The sequence below is a fragment of the Nycticebus coucang genome, chromosome 23 (assembly GCF_027406575.1).
Source record: "Nycticebus coucang isolate mNycCou1 chromosome 23, mNycCou1.pri, whole genome shotgun sequence".
NCBI classification, from domain to species: Eukaryota; Metazoa; Chordata; class Mammalia; order Primates; family Lorisidae; genus Nycticebus; species Nycticebus coucang.
Window position 1 is genome coordinate 29,503,044 of NC_069802.1, and position 25,453 is coordinate 29,528,496.

General features: G+C 38.1%; 1 protein-coding gene across 4 annotated transcripts in view; it reads right to left on the bottom strand.

The window, feature by feature from the left end:
• Positions 1–25,453, bottom strand: part of SLIT2 (slit guidance ligand 2) — a 363,506-nt gene that overhangs the window by 90,257 nt on the left and 247,796 nt on the right. For 3 of the 4 annotated variants that reach the window (XM_053577753.1, XM_053577756.1, XM_053577757.1), the window contains 7 exons: positions 17,539–17,610; positions 16,677–16,748; positions 11,806–11,877; positions 7,030–7,173; positions 6,761–6,924; positions 5,747–5,770; positions 1,524–1,674 (listed from right to left, as the gene is read on the bottom strand). In XM_053577753.1, the coding sequence (XP_053433728.1) occupies positions 1,524–1,674; positions 5,747–5,770; positions 6,761–6,924; positions 7,030–7,173; positions 11,806–11,877; positions 16,677–16,748; positions 17,539–17,610 (699 nt within the window). The remainder of the gene's footprint in view (positions 1–1,523; positions 1,675–5,746; positions 5,771–6,760; positions 6,925–7,029; positions 7,174–11,805; positions 11,878–16,676; positions 16,749–17,538; positions 17,611–25,453) is intronic. The other variant, XM_053577755.1, reaches the window with a different exon arrangement.

The following is a 25,453-nucleotide window of genomic DNA, read 5'->3' on the forward strand; positions in this document are numbered from 1 at the left end:
GTTTATGTTTACCCCATAACTAAAGATACTGAGCATTTTTTCATGTTTTTATTGGCCATTCATACATCTACCTTCTTTGGAGAAGAAGATGTCCATAATTTGTTCATGTTTTCATAGGGTACTACAACCTTTTTGTCTATGAATTATAAGATTTCTTTATATATTCTGGATATATGTCCTTTATTAGATGTGTGATTTGCAAATATTTTCTCCTCAGTACTGATTTTATACATACAATTTGAAAAATTATACATTTCTTAAAACACACACATTTGCTGAAGTCTAAATTAGAGGCTAGTTTCTACTATAATTCTTTGTTGATGAATAATCCTTTTAAAGGTGCTAGCATGATGGAAGATATCACTTGTATGTAGCATTGTTGGAAATAAGCATGAATCCTTACATGGGTTTAAAAACAGAGTCTAGTGATTTTGTTGCATGGGCTCATTTTTTAACTGTTCATGCATTTTGAAAAATCCTGCAGCTATGAAATAACTCCATGAAATGACAGGACTCAGAAAGCATTGCTGTACCCACAACGTAGTAAGCTTCTCTCAATTCTTTGAAAGGTATTCCTTTATTTTTAATTATCCAAATAGCTTAAAATTCATTAAATAAGAGGCATAAGTATAGGCACAGTGGGAGATAAACTATAACACACAATTTGTGCCATAAAGGGGCTATAATATAGTTAAGACAGACGGCTCATACACACACACAGACAACCAATTTTGTGAAGCAGTAAATGACAGATACCAGATGGTGCTGTACATAAACATGGCTAAGATGTTTAGAAAGTGATGAGCTTTCACTAGGTTCTTCTCGGAATTTTAGAATGTAAGCCTGAAAGGTCTTCTTTTACATAAAGTCAGTAAAGGCAACCCATAGATGGGCACGGAATCTATAAATGATTCAGCCAACATATTTTTGCATTTTAGCAAGTGGTATTGCTAGGTCCTATGTTAGGGTTGTAAATATAAATCAGATCACACTTTGCCTTTTCAGCTATTCCTGCCATACTATCTATTATTCAGGAATAATACTTCCCTCTTTAATGCTTGTTAATCATGGAATCCTTCGCCTGTGAGTCAAGAAGTGGGGAAATAGATAGAAAGGACTCACTGAATAGATAATGTAATAACAGATATTCAAAATGGTGACTCTCAAAGACTTTATTTGGTTACTGTAAGGTTGAATATATTAAAAATCTGTTAAATGCTTACAAATATGTTTGAGCATAAATAATACCAGATAAACAACAAATAAGCACTGTGATTATTAGCATGAAGCACTACATGAATTTTGATAGATAAATTAATTTGTGTAATTTTATGTTGGCATAGATAGAGGAACTAGATAGCCTTTCATACATTCTTGCATAAAGAGGAGTTGTGTCAATGTAATGTCTATTAATAGAAATTAATATGATTACTGAGAATAAAAATGATAAAACACAATTGCCTATGTTTTAATGCTTTTACTTCCTCCCTCCAAACCAGGATTTTATTGGGGGATGAACTTACAGCTCTGCAGTGTACTGGGGGATATGATCTGGAATTTTGTTGAGTTTTTGATTGGAGCAATCTACGGTGGTCCCTTCACAGCGGCACTTTTCGGGGCAAGCTAAATCTGCAAAGCAGTCTCCGCTTAATTTTGATCGATAATCTTCTGTACCTATTGAGAATTCAGACCAAAAAAATAATAAAAAGATACTGAGTCTAAAGGTTAGAATATTGATTCATTTGTAGGAAGGAAAAACATAACTATAGATTCTGTAGCAGGGAGACAACTTGGGGCATTTTGGTCAATGGATGTCAGGAGAGGATTAAAAGAAAGGCTTGGAATTTTCTGGAAAAAAAGAGTGACCAGATTCACATGACAGGAAAACATTAATAAATTTGAGCTTTTCACAGCTGTACTTTCTGCTGATCCAGTTCTGACCAGTTCTAGCCTATTTCACAGCTAATCATACAATGGGTATTAATTGTCAAAAAGTTTATTTTTTTCTGAGTCAGGAATCGAAAATGTATCCAGTCTTAAACATATTCCTACATATCATTGTCAATTAGGGCTTTCCAGGCAAATGGATGTATGCAGGCTTTTAAATTTTCTATGGACTTTGACTATTCTCTCCCTCTCACATAATCTCAGAAATGCCTCAAAAGCCCTCTTTTTTTTTTATTATTTTGATTTTATAGAAAGAGACAAGTAAATCGTGATTTAAGCCTCAGCAGCTTGCCATGCTGTAGAAAGCTGCGTGACGTTCCATGGTGCTTGACGGAACCATGTTGTACTCAGACCTGGCAACCACATGGTTAGATCAAGCACAACAGAAAATCTCGCTACATTATCACTACACCAACCACTAGGCCAAAGGTAAGACCAAGAGGAGAGATGAAGGGAAGCAGGAGGAAAGCTAAAGACGTTCTGGAAAGGTAATACTGTTTACACGACATGCATTCTTCCCGCAGAATGTTTATGCCCATAGTAAGAGGATTACTACCGAAGAGTTCCTGGAAACACAAAGAAGGGGCTATACGGAAAGGTGCCTCCACCGTTCCTCAGAACTGCAGAGTGGAAACAACGGCTTTTTCGGGAACAACATCCAGGAAGAAGTTGAGGTGAGCTACAAGGGCAACAGAGAAGCTCAACAGATCTGCGGTTTCTTCTTAGGGAGAGAAAAAAAAAAAATAATAAAAGGTACAAAAGACCGAGACCAGGAGAAGGTACATCAGGATTGAAAAGGGAAGACATTATGTTTCAGATCAGACACTTTTACTTACAGCCCAAATGGTGAATGCCTGCAAAAGTAAAGATCACCAAGAGGAAAGAAAGACAGAGTAATCCCAATTAAGATTCATGTGCATATACATAAAACTAAGCTCTCTTCCTTCTCTCTGTTTCATGGTATAATTAGAGAAAAATAGCATGTTGTAATGGGAATCGTCATGCTTTGTAAAATTCTGTGATATTTTGAAGCATGGTTGTTTTATAAGGAAAGCAAATGGAATAAAAGATGGATAGTACCAATTAAGCTTTTGTTTATTCCTTTAAAAGATGAACTCTCTGCGAGACAGATTTTAAGTTACCTCCATAGTATTGAGAATGCCATATAGAATAGTATTAGGCAGGTACACATGTCAAAGTGAATGAAAAACGAATCACGCCGAGATCCTCAGTGATTATCATTAGCACATTTGGATCAATCTTTCACTCATGCTGTACACTTATTAACGACCTTTCTAACTTATCATGTCACTGTAGTGAAAATGGAATGCAAAGGTCAGCATTGCATAAGAAGTTTGCAATGCTATAATGTAATAATTTCAATATGTTTGGCAATGTCACGGTATTTGTTGAGAATTGTTGTATTTTGATTTAAGGTTTACACCAACCTGAAATACTGAAATGAAGGTATGCAAAGTCTAAGTGACAGACACATAGGATATCTTACATTTCAAATCATCTTCATTCAATGCAGTGACAATAACGTTTAATTTATTGTGGTTCTTTAGGTAAGAATTTAAAATTTGGTTTTTATAATTACAATTATTATTTTAAATAATGTGAATTAAATTATCTGAAAGTCAGAGTTAAGACATGACATCTGACATAAAAAAAACTTTCCAAAACTATTTTGTTTGCTGTTGGTTAAGTAGCAAAAAGTGTGCCAGAATTTACGAAAACAACTTGACTTTGACCTGGTGGAGCGACTCACGCCTGTAACACCAGTACTTTGGGAGTAGGAAGAGATGATTGCTTGAGCCCAGGAGTTTAAGACTAGCTGGGCAATATTGATATCCTGTCTCTACAAAAAAAAAAAAAAAAAAGAATAAATTAGCCTGGCACAGTGGTGCACGCCCATAGGACCAGCACTTGAAAGACTGAGGCAGGTGGACTGCTCGAGCCCATGAGCTGGAGGCTACAGTGAGCAATGATGATGCCACTGCATTCTACCCCAGAAAAAGAAGCAAGAGCCTAACCAAAAAACAAAAACAAATATGAAATATTCCCTTGACTTTTGTTGTTTATTTGGTGAATTAGAAATATTAATTTCTAAATTATTAAAGTATTTTTTTTTTTTTTTTTTGTAGAGACAGAGTCTTATTTTACAGCCCTCGGTAAAGTGTCGTCGTGGCGCCACACGGCTCACAGCAACCTCCAGCTCTTGGGCTTATGTGATTCTCTTGCCTCAGCCTCCCGAGCAGCTGGGACTATAGGCGCCCGCAACAACGCCCAGCTATTTTTTTGTTGTTGCAGTTTGGCCGGGGCTGGGTTTGAACCCACCACCCTCGGCATATGGGGCCTGCGCCCTACTCACTGAGCCACAGGCGCCGCCTATTAAAGTATTTTTAAATGAAATAGTTTGACTAATTTGGTAACAACTACATTAATTACTATAATTATGTAATTTAAACTATATGCTAATGTCAATTAAATTAATGTTTTTTATTCTATATGTGGTCTGTTGCTTAGAATATGTCTTTTTCCGGTTAAGCAACAGATATCAGATGACCTTCTATTTAATTAGGTAAAAAATAATTAATTTTAAATATTTCCAAGGAAGGCCAATTATCTTTTTTCAACATGTTACTTAATATGCTGCCAGTATAATGTATAAAATATTATTGATCATTCAAACTCAAAATAAGTAACATGACTAAGTTTGTTAAGTGTATAAAATTATTCAAATTGTAAATCAACGATGGCAAAGAACAGCATCTCCTTAAAACAGAGACTAAACACAGGCTTTGAGAAAATACACATGGCTTTGCATACTAACCCTGTAGAAATATCTTTTTATCTATAGCTCTTAAAATGCATTATAGTCTTATATACCCAGAAGATGGTGAATTTGGCCAAACAATACTTAACGTATATTTCGTTATAATGATATAAAACAAACAAGTCAAAGAGGCATTTTACACAATTGGCAGGCAAGGAAAAAAGAAGTAAAGAAACATTTTAAAGAGCTAGCTCTACAATGATCAGTCTTGAGAGTGCTATGATTGAAGTGATAAAACACTGCAATTACTTTTTTTAAAAAAAACATTTTATCCATATGTCTATATTATTCAAGGCATTTAGTCCCCAAGAACTTCTGATGCCTCCACATCTGCCATCAATATTCTTTCTGTGGAGTCAGACTGTAATTCTGGATATGCAAGAATGCAAAGTCACAAATTAGACATGACTGCATACAAATCAGCAGAAAATGCTGTTTTCATAGGAGAAGTAAAGCAAAAAGTAAAGCGTACTTCTTTAGTATAAAAAACTATGAAAAAGTAAATCTCATGATTGAAAAATGCAATTCTGTGTGTTTGTAACTGATTTCATGGAGAACTAGCTCTTGGACAACAGAAAAGTCTCTGTCTTTAAAACTAGCTCCACAAGCTATATTTTAAAAACAGGTTCAAAGATCAGATATACAATGTACGGAGAGAAGATGATTTCAGCAGAAAGCCAGAGGTTCAAACATTTTAGCTACTGTGAGAAATTCGAGATAATGTGCCAAAGTAAAAGAGGAGAAAAAGGTGGAGTTTAATAATATGTGTTTAACATCAGAAGCTGCATGCAAAGGTCAGGTATTCAGGAAACAGCTACAAGTGATCTATGCAGAAGGTCAGTCTATCTACAGAGTATCCATCGTACTTTCAAAAGCATGCATATCAAAGTTTAAGGAGCTATATTCTAGAAGGTGAGGAAAGGGTGTCTGCGGTTAGTCCTAACACCGAGCAAAACCTACCTGGAATGAAATACTGTTCTTTAGCTAAATAAAAAAAGAGAAAAAAAATAGAAGATGCGCCTGAATGTCAGCAAGCAGAGACATGAGTTATATTAGATTAAGAATGGATTAAAGTCACTACCGACAATTAAGTGAAAAATGTATACACACAGCTGTAGCTGAAGCACCGTAACATACAATGAGTAGTAAGTGTGTCTACGTTTAAGGATAACAACCTGCTTGGCTTTGATATTAGCTTTTTAGTATGAATTAACTGCTGAATGTGAAACACTCCTGGGATAGTTAGGTAGTTAGGTAACTACTTAAAACACACAGAATTTATTCTATCATAAGTAAACGGAAAGATTAGATCAAAGCAAATAGTAAATTTCAATGAAGTATGTTTTCTATTTAATAGAAATACAATGCATTTATATTTAGCTCTTTATAAATAAATATAATGCTCCCAAAATGTTCAAAGATGGCCTTTGAGGGGAACCAAAACCGTTAACCTCACAATTCTATGCAAGAGGTTTCTATGCAATTCTAAAATAAGAGGATCGAAGTGAGGAAACACACTCAGATTAGAGAAGCCGGGATCAGGAGTTTCCCCACTGCCCCTCCGCTCCTGAGCCAGAGTAAACCATGTAACCAAGCCTCAGCTCACTTTCTGAAGAAATAAAAACACAATTACTTTAAGTTGGTTGATAGTAATAAGCATGAGACTTAGCATACTTTGAAAGTATTCTGGGTTAGCTCCAAGGCTCCTGTTAAGTTTGAACCCTGGGAATGAACCTGGTCATCTTCTGAACTTGATCGCTCATCTACCTCTTCTGCTGAGTGTGGGTGAAAAACGTTACATGTAGTACTGTTACAAACCGCACCTACAGTGTTTTATTTTTTTCTTCACAAGTAGAAGAAAAATAGGATTCTGTGCTATTTAGTAATCAGCTGAAGACCAGCTGCTTTTGTTAGGTTTCGAGTAGCCATTGGTTTTACTCACAGGGGAAATGTCGTGGGAAGTTAAGAAATTACCTGAACAACGGAATTTCTTGCTTTTGATCTGTCCGATTCTTTTGTTCGCCAGACGGCGGGGGCTGGTGCAGCGGGCACCACTGGTCTCGATGGGGTTGGTATGGAGATAGTCCGCCAGCCATTTGAGATGGCAGTCACAGATAAAAGGGTTCTGGGCCAAATGCCTTTCAGAAACACACACAGAATAGTTTCATGTATAACTGACAATGTTCTCACATTCAGAGTGAAAACACTGGTCATCAAATTGGATGCAAATCGTATGTACATACATAGTTTGAATGGCCCGAAGAGGTGAGAAGGTCCCCTTGGCGATGGTCTGCAGCTTGTTGTCGTATAAGGAGAGAAGGTTCAGGTTGTGTAGATCCTGAAAAGCATCAACTCGAAGGCAGTTTATCTTGTTGGCATTCAATAATCTGTTTGATCAAATAGTTGTAGAAATTAATGTGCAGCATCTCATGAACTCACCTGCAAGATTTTGTCCTTCTTGAAAAAACCCAATTAAGAAATACATTTCTTTTAACCTCAGTGCTAACATTTTAACTTTTTATCATTTATGTATTATAGTCTGAAGATCTGGGGTTTGGCTCAATAAAGCAAGACTCACGTTGTCAAATGAACCTCAATCTAGTGATACTTATTCATGTATCCAACAGAGGACAGAGATGGGTGAGATGCAGCCTCTGTTAGCAAGGCCATCATACCAAGGCCATCAACGTTATCAGTCCTTCAAACTGCCCTGTGGGATAAAAAGTTCAGACTGTCCTCAGAACAGCAGCCAGAGAGATCCTTCTAAGCATGGATCAGATCACGCCACTTGTCTGTCAGAACAGCACACCAGCTGCCAAATGGAAATCTTCACACTAGGACTGCGGCTCACCCATCTGAACTCTGCAACCTCCTAGTTCTCTCCTTTGACTGCCAGCGCTAGCCACTGGCCTCCTGGCTCTTCTCCAAACACACCAAACTCTCCTCTTTCCTCTCTGTAGGGTACTTCTCTCAGACACCTGTCCCATCACTCTGCTTCTTTGAGCCTGCCCATCTTCCCTTCTCAGCCCAGTCTCCTGGACATGCACCCCAATGTGTGTAATCTGACTCTGCCCACTTCCTGAGCCCCATTGCTCTCAATTTCTTTTTCATGGACCTATTTTTTCCACTTCCTAAAGAAGATATTTCTTTGCGTCATACATAACTTCTTTATTTTGTTATTCCTAACTGTCATTTGTATGTGCTGCCCATAAGGTATTATCAGCCATGTGTCAGGGATCTTTGGCTATTTGGCTGCCCTTGACTTCCCAGCTGCCCGGCACACAGGAAAGGCTCAATAAATATTCATGGTTGAATGAGGACTTCACAAACCTCTGGGAGAGTGACATGGTGCATGACTGTAGTCAAAGTTTCTGTCCTACATTATAGATGCCTATTTTACATTTTAACACACTATCCCACAAACTCATTTATTCCCCCCAAACTCTATCAATATTCTGTAAAACTTTGGCCTATGGACCATACTTTGGCAAACGTCATCCTAGTAGGTCTGAGCTCACCTTTGGGTCCCCTTTACTCAACCTTCTCCACTTCTGCCCAACAGAAGTCCTTGTCTCTCTGGGTTCTAACTATGCTATTTGGTGTTAGGCTGACGTGTCACCTGTTTCACAAGGGTCTACTTGTTTACTCAGTGACAGTTCTGCCCTCTTTGGACAGGATGTTTTTGCTTGTATGTGTGTTTTTAATCTGGCATGCAAGAAATTCATTGCAATTTTTGTTGTTGTTGCAGTTTTTGGCCGGGGCCGGGTTTGAACCCACCACCTCCGGTATACGGGGTTGGTGCCCTACTCCTTGAGCCACAGGTGCCGCCCCATTGCATTTTTTAACATTTAAGAATATTAAGGGGGTAAAATGCTTTAGGTTACATGGACTGAACACTTTTGTAATGCCTTAAGTCCCAGCTAAAGGTGTGTCCACCGCCCAAATACTGTTCATAGCACCTTTCCCTAGTTCTTTGCCCTTCCCTTCCTCCCCACTGGTTGATTTCCACTTTTGATACTCTTTTTTTTCCTCATCATATTTCAAAGTTTTGATATGTAGAATTTAGATAAATATTTAGTGTTCAAAAAATATATGCCACATGGTTTGGGCATTCCTCATTATCTAATGTACTAAAAGAATGTTTTCTCTTATGACAATAAAATGATCTTTATCTTTAGTTATCATAAGGTATTTCCACTTCACTCTCTGCTTTTCAGGTGCTGCAGGAACATGTAAGGCCCCGTGGCCCTCTTTGCCCTGCTCTCTGCCCTCTCACCAGAAGCTGAAGTTTAATCTGCTGCCCGATTGGCCTGACACTTTCTCAAAAGCCTGTGAGGGATAAGTAGGGGTAGGTACTGACTAACTCCACACCTAGACACACCAGACCCCACACAGTGATGCTCAGCTTGCTCCTCAATTCATAAAGCACCTGAGGAGAGGAGGTAGAGAGCAGACTGCCAGACTGAGGACCGGAGGAAACCCAAACAAGATGCTGTCTTGCAACAGCCTGCATCTACGCTGTCTGAACGACTTTGAAATCTCCGTGGCCTGCTGGGCACGGTGGCTCATACCTGTAGTCTCAGCACTCTGGGAGACTGAGGCAGATGCATTCGTTGCACTCAGGAGTTTCAGACCAGCCTGAGCAAGAGTGAGACCTCTTCTCTACTAAAAACAGAAAAACCAGCTGGGAGTGAGGCAGGCACCTATCATCCCAGCTACTCGGGGGGCTGAGGCAAGAGGATCACTTGAGCCCAAGAGTTTGAGTTTGCAGTGAGCTATGATGCTATGGCACTGGCCCTCCACCAAGAGTGAGACTTCATCTCAAAATAAACAAAAAGGAAGATGAGAGCTATGTGGCCTAAGGAATAGAAACTATTGAACACCAAGTTCTTTTTTGTTTGTTTGCTTCATTTACCTGCCTCTTCTCCCTACCATCTCGTCTGTTCAAACAAAACTAAGATTTGTAAACTTTTCCAAATTTACACTGAGCTACAAAGAGATAATCATGTCATTCCCCACCCCTAACTTCACCCCCTGTAGGCTTAACAATGAACCTTAATCTGGAGATGGAACATTATAAAAGTGGCTTTCTAAGTAAGGTTTACCGACTTGCAGACCTCCAGGTTTTATTAGTATATTTGCTACGTCATCCACCAATAAGCCTGTGTGGAAGGAAAACCAGGTGGCCTTTTTTGTTTGTTTGTTTTGGCCGGGGCTGGGTTTGGCACCCTACTCTTTTGAGCCACAGGCGCCGCCCAACCAGGTGGCCTTTGAAGTGTTGGTGGCAGATAGCACAAAGATCATGACAGTGACTGTGAGTCTGTGGCATGGAGGGTAATTCCAGCCAAATGTAGGGAAGTACAGAGCAGTGAGTGATCAGCAGGTCCTGCCTGCGGCCTCCAGCTCTATCTGCTTTGTGTACAGACACCTATAACCTGATGAGAACCATTTTACTAGACCAAAAAAAATATATCTGATGATTTTATTACAAAGATCACATCACTACATTCCAGCCTGGGTAACAGACCAAAAACCTGTCTCATTGAAAATAGAAAAAAAAATAATAATAATAATAAAAGAAAGGAAAGGAAAAGGGAAAGAGAAGGAGAGGAAGGGGAAGGGGAGGGAAGGTTACGGGGAAGGCAAAGGTGAAGGGAAGGGGAAGAGAAGGAAAGGATAGAGAGAGAATGAGAGGGTGACAGAGTCATGTTGGACACGGTTTTGTTCATGGGGGTGTGTGTGCGTGAACAGGGTGTGATGTAAAATAGATTTCTGCACAATGGTGGGTTTAGGACATGGATAATAAAACAAAATTATGAACATAAATGTATGAAGTAATGAATGAAATCTGTATTTAGGAAGATTACGAGATTAGGAATATCTGTTTACAGCAACAGCAACAAATAAATATGCCCCAAGGAGAAAAATAACATTTTAAACTTAAGAATTTTAAGGAAGACAGATAGTGAGCTAATTTGAGAAAGGAAATTACATCACACTTATCTTTATATCCAAAATATCTACTATAGTCTCTGCTCCAAATGAGATGTTCTATAAATGTTCAATGAATTAAACAGAATTTGGATTATGCAATACCAACAGTTTTAGGGTTGGCATGATTTACAGGCATGCATGCAGGGGAACACCTGGGGGCAAATCTGCTTCTCGTAAATATGTTGCGTAGCTACTTCCTTCAAGACAAATCGGTAGTGGCAATTGTCTAAGCAGAGCAGTCTTGGATTTAGAGATAATTCTCTTGCTAATAGGACTCTAAGGATGACTGCTGTGTTCCAGGTCACTGCCACCATCTTTGTGTTTGGGGACGTTATTCCAATACTACAGCTCCTACAAGTTATCTGCCCAAAGTTTGATAAGCTTATCACCGCATCTCCCTCCATTCTAACTACTGCTCACATCAAAACAGAGCTGTTTCACAAGGACAAGGCTCGTATCAGATTTAAATGATAGAGCAGACAGAATGCCCTCCTTCACAACAGGATAGAAGAGAAAAGTTCTGGGGCAGTTCCAAAAAGTGGCATGCTCAAGTAAAGGGCCATCATCAATATTAGCTTTACTAGAATAATCTTTTCTATTTCATTAAAGTATATGCAAATTTTTTTTACTTTTTAAAATTAAATCATAACTATATACATTAATACAATGTGCTGGCTTTATATACAATTTGGAATGCTTACATCAAACTGATTAACATACCCTTCACCTCACTTTCTCAATTATTGTGTCAAGACATTTGTACTCTGCACTTAATAGATTTGACATGTACCCTTGCAAAATGCACCATAGGTGAGGTCCCAACGATTACCCTCCCTCCACTCATCCTCCCCCTTTCCTACCCTTCCTCTTGGGCTGTAGTGTGTCTTATCTTTCATACGGAAGTGTGGGTGATTATACATTGGTTTCATAGTAGAATTGAGTTTTAAGCCTCCATGAAAATATGAGATGTTAATTTTATCAATATATTAGTGGGTTTAATCAAAGTAAAAAAAGCCAATACTTACAGTAGCTGTAAGGAAAACAGTCCTTCAAATAAACTTTTGGGGAGTTCTGTGATTTTATTTCCATACAGGACACTGGAAAAAATGTTTTAAAAGAAAAAATCAGACACCAAACTTGCATAAGAGATTTATCTAATATACACATGTATTCAGACACAGAGAAGACAGTAGCACTCAATATATTGGAACAGCTACAGTTCAATAAATAAACTTCATTTGCAAATGTCTTCTGCCTGCTTACGAGTCAGAGGGATGCTCAGTGGAAAAAATTTGGAAAATATAGAAAAATAAGGAAGATGAATAGGAAGTATTATAATTCATAATTTCATGGTCTTTTCATAGAAATGTTGCCTTTGAAATTGTCTACACACATACCTACACAATTTACATGTAAAGAGTGCGCACTGTGTATAAAAAGAAAGAACACTAATGGCAGAATCCTTAGATAAAAGGTGAGTTTGGGGCTCATAATACCGGTAAACAGTTGAAGGAAATGATATAAAATGCAGCTTCTCTTTTAAACATATAAAGAATACATGCTTGGGAAATGTGTAGTCTGTGGAGTAGTGATTGTGAATATGAATTCAAGATAATTTTTGAAATTTATATTCTCTCAAAATAACATAAACTGGAATGAACCACCATGTTCAGATACTAAGAGTAGCCTCCAAAGAGAAGGACAGGGACTTTATCACCTGAGTACCCTGCAGTAGGGCCCAGGTTTCAGCATACAGTGAGCCTCCAAGATTGGATTGATGAGTGAAATTATGATAAATTATCCGAAAAACAAATTCAGGAACAAAATTAACAAAAAAGACAAAGTGACATGATTTCAAGAGCAAATGAATGGAAATAATCATTTACGAAGAATAGGTTTACTGTAATGGCCATCTGTTTTTAATCACCAAAACGTGGGGAAAGAACTAAGTGTGTTAAAAGATAGAAATTATATTTTGAGGGGACATTTTGGCAACATGTGTGAGAAGTCATAAAGATGCTCACAGAAATTTTCACTTTCTAGTTTTACTGTTAGAATTTCCATGTAAGATAATAGACATGAACACTATATTTTACATACAAAATGTTCACCATGGCATAATGTGTAACAGCGAAAAATTAAACACAAATAAAAGGTTTTCAAATCACCAAATATGTTAAACACATATTTCACATTATCACCATCAAGTGTGGAAGAATCTCTGGTGACATGAAAGTGATCCTGATATAACATTAATTAAAAAAGAAATATAAAGTAGTATATTTCAGTATTACATTAATTTTTTGAGAAAATCCACCCCTATATACGAAAAGTAGAAAATATTTACATCAGGTGATATGGCACCCAGAGCTAACTTGAATTTGCACCTATATACTTTTATGTGTTTTTAGATTCTCTATAATAAGCATATATTACTTTTAAGAATCAGAGAAATATTCTCTTAAAAAATCAAACAGATATCATAATATACACACATAAAAGAAAAATCTCAAAAGAGAGTCTAAATAATTAATATGTTTGGTCCCAGCACATGATTTCTGTCTGAAAAAGAAGAGATGAAGGGCACAGTGAAGATAAATACAAGTGAAGGAAGAGCAGTTGCCCTTTTAAGACGTCAGAGAAAGGTGGGATAGATCACAAGACAGGAGGATTGCCAGGGGATAAACACAGATGGGTGCGATTTGGTGTGCAGAGCCATTCCACCTCTCTCTTTAGAGTCCAGTGATGGAGTCATAAAATATAACATAAAATTTCATCTCTATAGGCCATAGTTTTTTTAGAAAGGCAAATCAATTGCAAAAGAAATGATTTAAAAAAATCAAAGAACAAAAGAGAGAATTATATATTGTCAGAGGCAAGGTGGAAAAGGAATTAGGAAAGGGAAAAGCATGAATAAATGTATGTGGTGAGCTCAAGAGCAAGAGGAGAGGAGGCATTAGGAAATATAACTGAGCAGATGGAGATGGCAACTCAGGAAATTCAATTCAGTTTCATTCAGCCAATTCACTGGACAGTGGATATTTAGCACTTATTATTATGGGTCAGCAACTTTGCTAAGTTCTTGGTGGCCAATTAAATTGAACACAACTGCCATTCTTCAAATGGCCACCATTTGCCCAGGCGCAGATGTAACTGCAGTGAATTAGGTATGACTTCAAAAAGCAATCCGAAAGAGTAATTTTGGATACTGAGAGAGTCTCATATTTTGATTCAATTACAATTTAGAAGGACAAAAGAGGCTTGCAAATTGTGGGGGTTCTACTCAAGAACAGAAGGATAAACAAATTTGGTAGGATATTTTTTGGAAGTTGGCTTCAAAGGTTGAGTCAAATGGGATGAAAGATAGACTACCTAGGAAGTGCATCTATTTATATATGAAACTATTTTTATCCAACAAATCATTCTGTTTTAAGATGATGCTAAAAAATAATACATGCTGGGGTGGCGCCTGTGGCTCAAAGGAGTAGTGCGCTAGCCCCATATACCTATACCAGAGGTGGTGGGTTCAAACCCAGTCTCAGCCAAAAACTGAAAAAACAAAACAACAACAACAACAACAAAAAACATGCTTATTGTTAATGAGACAAGATGGGGAAATGGTGAATTAGAAGAGGAAATCATAGTAGAATAGAGAAAATCAGGTTTACTGGCACGTGTGTCATCCATGATATTATCATAAAGCAATACTGAATGTAATAGAAATGAGATTTCTCTACAAAAATATACAGCAATACTATGGTTAGGGATAGTTATTGTACACAGCAATGACATCAAAATGGCAGCAAAGAAAATGAGTTAGATATCAACAATCCAAAGACCAAAGAGAGGTGGGATGACAGGCAAGGAAATGGGAACAAAATCTATTAATATGAGGGAAAGACACAATATCACATAAAGACAGAAAGTATAAAAAGGCCAGTGAAAACTCAGGCTGTAGTTTTAAAAGAAAAAGAAAAGTTAAAAAAATTGAAAGATAAAAATGAATTTGGCTTAAAAGAAAACAAATACGTGAGGGATTTGGATAATATCATTCAAATACCAAGAATACCTTGGTACCTTCCCTACAGACTTCTACATGACTTACACTTAGCACACCATCCCCAGTATAGAATCGTGCTGAGAGAGAAGTTTTTATAGGCCTTTGAAACAACAGGGAAATCGCAAGGCAGCTCTTGTACCTGTTACATGCATTGTCACTCCTTTTACTATTTATCATTTTATATCGCTTATTACATGATAACTTACACTATGATCAATTGTAACTATATATGTGTTAGTAAACATAATGCAATTTGTTGAGGTAAGGGATGAGTCATAATAAGTTCTATCTGTTTACTTTTTAAATTTATTTTTATCTTTTCTTTTCTTTTTTTTTTTTTTTGCAGTTTTTGGCTGGGGCTAGGTTTGAACCCACCAACTCCAGCATGTGGGGCTGGCACCTTACTCCGCTGAGCCACAGGTGCCACCCCAAATTTCTTTTTATCTTTTCTTTTAACTCAACCTCAAACAGTGAATTAATGTTATTAAGACAAGAGCTGGATGGTAAACATGGCAAGCAAGCAGATATAAATGAGAGTTCTCCCGGGATTTTTCTCCCTCCTTAGATTTAACGGTTATCTTTGAGGTACAAAGACGTAAAGGACCAGAAATCCGTTTTCTGATGTGACTTTTGTGCTGTCCTTCAGTAAGGCTAGAAGGCTGCCAATGTTATCTCTGGATGGAATGGCTGTCCAGGACTGTATTAAGACTACTTTATGAACAATGTGACTGGGTGATTTAACTGAGTTTTGTATTAAAATGTATTCTTTTAGAACCAGCATTCTAGCCTGGGAGCAATACCTGACTACACTCTACATTTTCTGTCCAGAATTGTTCCTCTAATTTTGGTCTTCCTTCCCATAGCCAAAACTTTCCAAAACAACAAAGCTGAACCCAACCACACACTGCAGGTGAAGTGACAGTTTTCCATTTTCTTTCTTTAGATTTTTGAGCAGATCAACATAGCAGCCTGCACACCCAGGTGTCCAGCAGAGCACCACAGTCCAGCTGTCCCCTGGCTGAGTGTGAGAACACACTGTCCCCCACATGGCAGGGGCTTATCGGGGTCTTGCACACGATCCCCTGGCATTCTCCCTGGCTGTCACCAGCTTCTGAAATGTGAAGGAACTCTGCAGGAACTGACATCAACCAGAACCCTGCTTCAAGCACCAACTCTTCAAAAAAAAAAAAAAAATGCCAGCTTCCACTTTCCAACTTTAAAATTTTATATAAAGGTTACTTTTACTTAGTAGACTTTTGAAGTGTAAAGAAATACCAGCCTTTACAAATTTATTTTAGAGCATCTTTAATTTACATAGTTATTTTCCTGGAAGTCCTCTTGACATTAAAAGGCCATCACACTTTCTTATCTTGGTTCTGTGACAGATTAAAACTAGTTCTTTCAGGGACATGTTTGATGGGGAAACAAGGGTTGGAGGGGGCCTCTCACTGTCCATCTTCATCTGTTCTCAGCAAGACTTCTCCCAGCACCATTTTAAAAGGGGAAATGGTAATGTCTCCAGACCCAAGGGCTCTGTGTTTTCCAAACTAAATAATTCCCCCCTTCTTTCAGAAAGGAAAATGAAAGAAAATTTCAAAAGCAGGGCTCTAACTCTTGTTCTCTTAACAGAAAAACTATCCAATCATAAAACATATATTCCTAAATATTGGTTAATTTTAGTAGCAATCCTCCATAAACATGATGTAATTAGTTAATGATTGATAACAATGAACACTATTAATATTCATGTTTCATAAGAAACATTGGAGCTGATGCCTTTAAATCCACTGTTGACTGTGGGTTCTGTTTTCTTTCAGGGAGGCCATCGGTACTTACAGTGAATTCAGAGAGCGTAGCCCTTGGAAAGCGTCTGGTGCCAGTTCAGAAATCTGATTATTGCTCAGGTCGCTAAAATTAGAAATAGGGTTAGGTTAAATTAAATAGAATGCCAAAGAGATTTACTGCAGGAAAGAGCTATGTAAGGCTTTTACATGTTAGTTTTGCACCTATCAATATATGTATAAAGGTGCAACAGAAAGCATTTGAAGAATCCTAAACTTAAAAAAGGAATCACACGCTCTGCACCTGTAGCTCAGCGGCTAGGGAGCCAGCCACATGCACTGGAGCTGGCGGGTTTGAACCCGGCCTGGGCCTGCCGGACAACAATGACAACTGCAACCAAAAAATGGCCGGGCGTTTTGGCAGGTGCCTGTGGTCCCAATTGCTTGGGAGGCTGAGGCAAGAGAATCGCTTGAGCCCAAGAGTTTGAGGTTGCTATGAGCTGTGATGCCACAGCACTCTAGCAAGGGCAATGTAGTGAGACTCCGTCTCAAAAAAAAAAAAAGAAAAGAAAAAAGAAAAAAATAAAATCACACTTTTCAAAACAACCATTGTCTATTTTCCTAAATTATTATGATTATCTTATTTTTGACAATAGAACGCCTAAAAATGTGCCTAAAGTGTTGACCACACATATTCAAATCTGTGTAAATCTATTTGTTAGATTATAGACAAATTTAAAAATTACATAGGTAAGGTATGAAGACTGAAATGTTATCATAGAACTAGCACCAAGATAGTCACGTCACTTAACATTTGAACTGTCAACCTCTTCAATATGCACGCTTCACTTCCTTTGCACAGTCACAACCAGTATACTTTTTACAATTATATGTATTCCAGAATATTGTTCACTCACATTCTTCTCAGCTTTTTATATGGCGAGAAAGCTCCAGGAGGAATGACTTTGATTGAATTCTGTTCTAAACGTCTGCAACGAAAAACATTCAATCTGTAAATGGAAATGGGAACTCACAGACATGTATAAGTCTCAGGATTCAAGTCAAGAAGCAAAGTTGGCATTCCTCAGGAGGGATATTTTCTTTTTTTTCCTCAAAAATGACTCCTAAAATTAATTATGCTGTTCCTTAAATGTGAAAGAAGCCATTTTTATAAGGCAATGATAAAACTAATAAAAGATTGAGATTTTTTAAATGTTATCAATCCATTATTATTTGAGTCTGGTCTTTGTATAAAAGAGAAAATGCCTTTAAGAAACGAGGAGTATATTGTAATGACCTGAATATAAGTAAGAAAACCATATAGTAACGCTGAATGGGGAGTATTACATATTTTAGAGATAATCATAAAACTCTTCCACGCAGAAAATTACTGTTGAATATTAAATTTTATAAACCTTTTATTTCTTCTACAGAATGGTCGAAAAAAATAACTGTTATAATCACAAAATTAACTCTGAGGTTTCTTATGTGGCAAAATTGTAAGTTCTAAATCCGTAAGTGCTACAGAGACGTCAGTGAGACAGTCTGGACTCCGTAACTTCACTACGTGACTATGTCACATAAAAACCACCGCAGCAAAGTGCATTCAAACACAAATGAAGTACTTTTCTGATACACTACAATCCCAGAGTTAAAAATAGTTCTCTGACATCCTCTAATCTACAGCTCTGCTAACAGAGAAAGACAAGATTTTATCCGCCTAGTTGTGAAAGACAGAAAGATGTAGATTTCATGAAGTCTTCTGGTAAATATTTCATTTCATCAATACATGTTGCCTCTCAGCTTCCTTTCTCCACACAAAAACATCCTTGGAAATGTGTTCCCCTCCTCCCCTCTTCTCCTCGCCCTGCAGCCTGCAGAGCTGGCTCCAGAGATTCACATATCCCAGGGCCACGGCCAATGGCCCCCGGGAGATATGGCCAATGAGAGACACCGGTGGGAGATGCGAGGGTGGCAGAAGGGGAGCCCCCAGGTGATTCTTCCTCTTCTCTGTTTCAGGAGATGTGCTCAGCAGTGGTCCCCTCTCCTTCCTGATTTTAGTTTCTGCTGGGGGCTACCTGCTAACTTTGTACAACATCACCACCTTCTTCCCTCTTTCGGGCCCTGGGCAGGTAGCAGCTTGTTCTCTCTGTCTCCTCCGTACAGCTGTTTGACTCCTTCACCATATTACACTCCTCTGTTTTTCAGCAGATTTCATTTTCAACAGAGAATTATATACCCATCTATACACAGATACATATATTCGTATGCATATATTTAAATATTTATGTACACATAAAATAACAATGTATTGACTATATAGGTGTCATATACATTGGTTCATTTTTTTTTTTTTTTGTAGAGACAGAGTCTCACTGTACTGCCCTCGGGTAGAGTGCCGTGGCGTCACACGGCTCACAGCAACCTCTTAACTCTTGGGCTTACGCGATTCTCTTGCCTCAGCCTCCCGAGCAGCTGGGACTACAGGCGCCCGCCACAACGCCCGGCTATTTTTTGGTTGCAGTTTGGCCGGGGCTGGGTTTGAACCCGCCACCCTCGGCATATGGGGCTGGCGCCCTACTCACTGAGCCACAGGCGCCACCCACATTGGTTCATTTTTAATGAATGTTGGAAATACCTAAACACCCATGTAGATTACTAACATTTAATGAAATCAAACCCAAACAACATATCTCTGGCAGGTAAAATCAAATTAGCTAAATTTTGTTCTTTTCTGATTCAAAGCTCTTCTCACAGTGCCGTGGTTTCTTTGACAGTCTCAGAGTTCACCCTCTGACCTCTCTATCTCTCTATGCAACGGATGTCTTCAATTTTCATCCTCTTAAACTCACTGTAGCATTAATATTGCTAAGAGTCCTCCTTCTCCTGCGAGGTGACGTTACAAGGTCCTGGTTCTTACTGTGCTATTTCTCAATTCTTTCTCAACTCTTCTCCATTACAGCTTCCACATTTAATCCACTGAATACAAATTTCTGTCTCATCCTCTCTCATACAAAAAATCAAATTATTTTTCTATCATCTGAAATTTTGTCATCATTTTTCCCTCCCCAAAAGATAGAAGTTTGAGAAATATAAAAATAATAAGGGTAACAATTAAAATTGTTTTATAATGCCCTACTCAGATCAGTGAATTTTACTTTAGTTTTCTTTATTGGTTGTATATTTTAAATAATTGGGTCTTAAGTATCCATGTAATTTTTATATCTTTACATCCAATATCATATCATAGATGTTTTCCCATATCATTAAAACTTTTGAAAAATATTACTTTGGGAGCGCCTGTGGCTCAAAGGGGTATGCTGGAGGTGGTAGGTTCAAACCCAGCCACGGCCAGAAACTGCCAAAAAAAATAAAAAATAAAAAATAAAGAAAAAGTAAAATAGTACTTTTAATGCCTTCATAATATTCCATTCCCTATTATTAGACATTTTGGATAGGGATAATTTTATAATATTGTTAATAATTTTTCGCTATTTTTAAGATAATTAATGTATGACATCTTTTCAAAGCCTTCATTTTCTTAGATATGGTTAATGATGTTTTTCTTTATATACCAAAGGATATATTCTTAACTCTTCTGTTTATATTTCCTGGTGTTCAATATATTTTTCATATAATCCTGGTCACCAGCTTGTTGGCTCTGAAGAGCAGATTTTCCCCAGAATATGGGAATAAAGCACATGAAAAAAATACAGATTTGGCATCTACATTATTTAAGTAAGGGTTTTTTTTTCAAAAGTTCTAAGCATTGCAAAGAGCATTTCAATTATTTCACTACTATGTTATTGAGTAGAATATTCTGAATTGGGGTTTGGAGAAATTTTTTTTGCCTTGATTTCATTCTTATATTTAACTTCTAAGAAGCTTGAAATGTAATCATAAAAATTCAAAGAGAACAAGCTGTAAATGAAAGATAATTGACTAGTTAGAGGACATTTGTTGAATTGAGGCCAATAAAATATCATTTCAAAGTGGTAAATATTTGCTCATAATAGCATACCAACATGATGAGGTAAATAATTCTTAATGATGAGGGAGAGACAAGATGGTGGACTGAAGCCAGCTTTCAACAGGGACTCCCGTCCAGAAGGAGAGTTAAGGGACAGGAATTTAGTAAGTATCCTGGTGGATTTGAGCTGCACCAAGAGAGAAGGTTGAAGAATGCACATCAACAGCGCTGAGGCAAGCTGTGATCACAAGGACGCAAACAAAAGCAAAACGGCTCACTTCTGGATATTCTGAAGCCACACCCCCCTGTCTCCCTGGGCAACCAGAGGAGGCCACCAGTGAGCAAAGGATTTGCCTGACGCTGCTCACAAACCCGGGAAGCTTCCAGGGCAGGGCCGACACAGAGAGGTAATCGGCCACAAACCTCCAGGAGCAAAGATGTTTGAACTCAGAACAGCCCGACTTCTGTAGGCGATTTTAGCAGAAACAGAGACAGAACCCCACAAAGTTGTCTGTTCTGTTCTGTTCTGTTCTGTTAGCAACATCAATCAGGGACGGGGCTAAGCCTGAGTGAACACCTCCCTCACACCACCTGCATCAAGCACTCAAAGACGTCAGGCCCCATCTCCTCCTGCTAGATAGTGGCAGACTGCAGGGGCCTGGCGGACTTCCTTGCAATTCAGGCAGGTACAAACCCCTGGAGTATCTGTTCACTACAGGCAACTGGGTTAGCCATCTGCAGAGATACCAGTGACTGGGTCCGACAGAGGGGCAAAGTGGGAAGGAGACATCAACCTTCCCAGACTGATCTATTTGCTAGGTGGCTCCTCCTGACTCCACGCAGCCTAGAGTAAGCCACATCAGAGGAGTCACCAGACCCCTGTGATCCAGTTCCCAGAGACCTCTTGAACTCTCCCACCCGAGACAGGTGCCGATTGAGACAATCGATTTGGACCTTTTGAACTGAACTAATAGACTGAGGACTTTTCAGGCGGTGCCCTGGGTATGTGGTTGTAGGAAGGTTTGATTTTCCTTTTCCAACTGGTGCCAGAGGTGGGCGGGCGGGGTGACTTAATTGCTGGTTTTTCCACACAGCCGAGACTTCAAGCCAGAGTAAACGTTACATAGGATAGAACAGAAACCAGCTGAAAACAAGACAGAACCACTTAGCCCCACCACACAAGACAGGGCCCCAGTTTCTCAGGCCACAACACTGTATGGGCCCTCGATAAAGCCCCAGGGGAAAAATCAAAGGGAGTAAAATAACCATGGGGTGGAATCAGCAGAAAAACTCTAGTAACATGAATAACCAGAATAGATCAACCCCTCCAAGAAAAGATACGGCAGATGTGATTGAAGATCCCATTCATAAACAACTGGCTGAGATATCAGAAATCGAATTCAGAATTTGGATTGCAGACAAGATTAATAAAATGGAAATAGGAATTCGAGGAGAAATTCAAAAGTTGTCTCAAGAATTTAACGAATTTAAAGACAAAACCACCAAAGACTTAGACACACTGAAGCAAGAATTTACAGCCCTCAAAGATATGAAAAATACAGTAGAATCCCTCAGCAACAGAATGGAGCAAGCAGAAGAAAGGATTTCTGACATTCAAGATAAAGTCTTTGAACGCTCCCAATCTCTCAAAGAGGAAGAGAAATGGAGAGCAAAAACGGACCACTCACTCAGAGAACTCTCAGATAATTCGAAGAAAAGCAATATACTAATAATTGGGATTTCGGAGAATGATGAAGTGGCCTCCAAGGGCACAGAGGCCCTTCTGCATGAAATTATGAAAGAAAATTTTCCAGACATGCCTAGAGAATCTGAAATTCAGATACCAGACAGCTTCAGAACCCCAGCACGATTCAACCCCAATAAGTTATCCCCAAGGCATATCATAATTAGCTTCACTAAAGTTAACATGAAAGAGAAGATTCTCAAAGTAGCCCGGCGAAAGAAAACTATTACGTACAAAGGAAAGAATATTAGAATAACTGCAGATCTCTCTGCTGAAACTTTTCAAGCCAGAAGAGGGTGGTTATCAACTTTTTATCTCCTAAAGCAAAATAACTTTCAACCCAGGATCTTGTATCCAGCTAAACTGAGTTTCGTTTATGATGGAGAAATTAAATACTTCAATGACATTCATATGTTGAAAAAATTTGCCATAAGTAAACCAGCTCTTGAGGATATTCTCAGACCTATCCTCCACAATGACCAACCCAATCCTATACCACAAACGTAAACTCACTCAGAAACTTCGGATCAAACTCCAACTTCCACACTGGCGAAAGAATTAAAAATGTCCACTGGACCTTTGAAAAACTCGATACCCAAAATTCCACCAGACTTATCAATACTCTCCATTAATGTGAATGGCTTAAACTGTTCTCTAAAGAGGCATAGGTTAGCTGACTGGATACAAAAACTCAAGCCAGATATTTGTTGCATACAAGAGTCACATCTTAACTTAAAAGACAAATACAGACTCAGGGTGAAAGGATGGTCATCCATATTTCAGGCAAATGGTAATCAGAAAAAAGCAGGTGTTGCAATTTTATTTGCAGATACAGTAGGCTTTAAAACATCAAAAGTAAGGAAGGACCAGAATGGTCACTTCATATTTGTTAAGGGTAATACTCAATATGATGAGATCTCAATTATTAATATCTATGCACCCAACCAGAATGCACCTCAATTTATAAGAGAAACTCTAACAGACATGAGCAACTTGATTTCCTCCAGCTCCATAATCATCGGAGATTTCAACACTCCTTTGGCAGTATTGGATCGATCCTCCAGCAAGAAGATGAGCAAAGAAATTTTAGATTTAAACCTAACCATCCAATATTTAGATTCAGCAGACATCTACAGAACATTTCATCCCAACAAAACTGAATACACGTACTTCTCATCAGCCCATGGAACTTACTCCAAAATTGACCACATTTTAGGTCACAAGTCTAACCTCAGTAAATTTAAAGGAATAGAAATTATTCCTTGCATCATCTCAGACCATCATGGAACAAAACTTGAATTGAGTAACAACAGGAATCTGCATACTCATACAAAAACATGGAAGTTAAATAAGCTTATGCTGAATGATAGCTGGGCCAGAGATGAGATTAAGAAAGAAATCACCAATTTTTTGGAACAAAACGACAATGAAGACACAAACTATAAGAACCTCTGGGACACCGCAAAGGCAGTTCTAAGAGGGAAATTTATAGCACTGCAAGCCTTCCTCAAGAGAATGGGGAGAGAGGAAGTTAACAACTTAATGGGACATCTCAAGCAACTAGAAAAGGAAGAACATTCCAAACCCAAACCCAGTAGAAGAAAAGAAATAACCAAAATTAGAGCAGAATTAAATGAAATTGAAAAAAGAATAATACAACAGATCAATAAATCAAAAAGCTGGTTTTTTGAAAAGGTCAATAAAATAGATAAACCTCTGGCCAACCTAATCAGAAAAAAAAAGAGTAAAAACTCTAATATCATCAATCAGAAACAACAAAGACGAAATAACAACAGACTCGTAAGAAATCCAAAAAATCCTTAATGAATATTACAAGAAACTTTATTCTCAGAAATATGAAAATCTGAAGGAAATTGACCAATACTTGGAAGCACACCACCTTCCAAGACTTAGCCAGAATCAATTGGAAATGTTGAACAGACCCATATCAAGTTCAGAAATAGCATCAACTATACAAAACCTCCCTAAAAAGAAACCCAGGACCAGATGGTTTTACGCAGAATTCTACCAAACCTTTAAAGAGGAATTAGTACCTATATTACTCAACCTGTTCCAAAAGGTAGAAAAAGAAGGAAGACTACCCAACACGTTCTATGAAGCAAAAATCACCCTGATCCCCAAACCAGGAAAAAACCCAACAAAAAAAGAAAATTATAGACCAATATCACTAATGAATATAGATGCAAAAATATTCAACAAGATCCTAACAAACAGAATCCAGCAACACATCAAACAAATTATACATCATGACCAAGTTGGTTTTATCCCAGGGTCTCAAGGCTGGTTCAATATATGTAAATCTATAAATGTAATTCAGCACATAAACAAAGTAAAAAACAAAGACCATATGATTCTCTCAATTGATGCAGAAAAAGCTTTTGATAATATCCAGCATCCCTTCATGATCAGAACACTCAAGAAAATTGGTCTAGAAGGGACTTTTCTTAAACTGATAGAGGCCATCTACAGCAAACCCACAGCCAATATCATATTCAATGGAGTTAAATTGGAATCATTTCCACTCAGATCAGGAACCAGACAAGGTTGCCCATTGTCTCCATTGCTTTTCAACATTGTAATGGAAGTTTTAGCCACTGCAATTAGGGAAGAAAAGGCGATCAAGGGTATCCATATAGGGTCAGAAGAGATCAAACTCTCGCTCTTCGCAGATGATATGATTGTGTATCTGGAAAACACTAGGGACTCTACTACAAACTCCTAGAAGTGATCAAGGAATACAGCAGCGTCTCAGGTTACAAAGTCAACATCCATAAATCGGCAGCCTTTATATACACCAACAACAGTCAAGTTGAAAAAGCAGCTAAGGACTCTATCCCATTCACAGTAGTGCAGTAGTATTACTGTAGTAATTACAGTAGTATTACTGTAGTAATACAACACAGTAGTATTTCAAAGAAGATGAAATATTTGGGAATTTACCTAACAAAAGACGTGAAAGATCTCTATAAAGAGAAGTATGAAACTCTAAGAAAAGAAATAGCTGAAAATGTTAACAAATGGAAAAACATACCATGCTCATGGCTGGGAAGAATCAACATTATCAAAATGTCCATACTACCCAAAGCAATATATAATT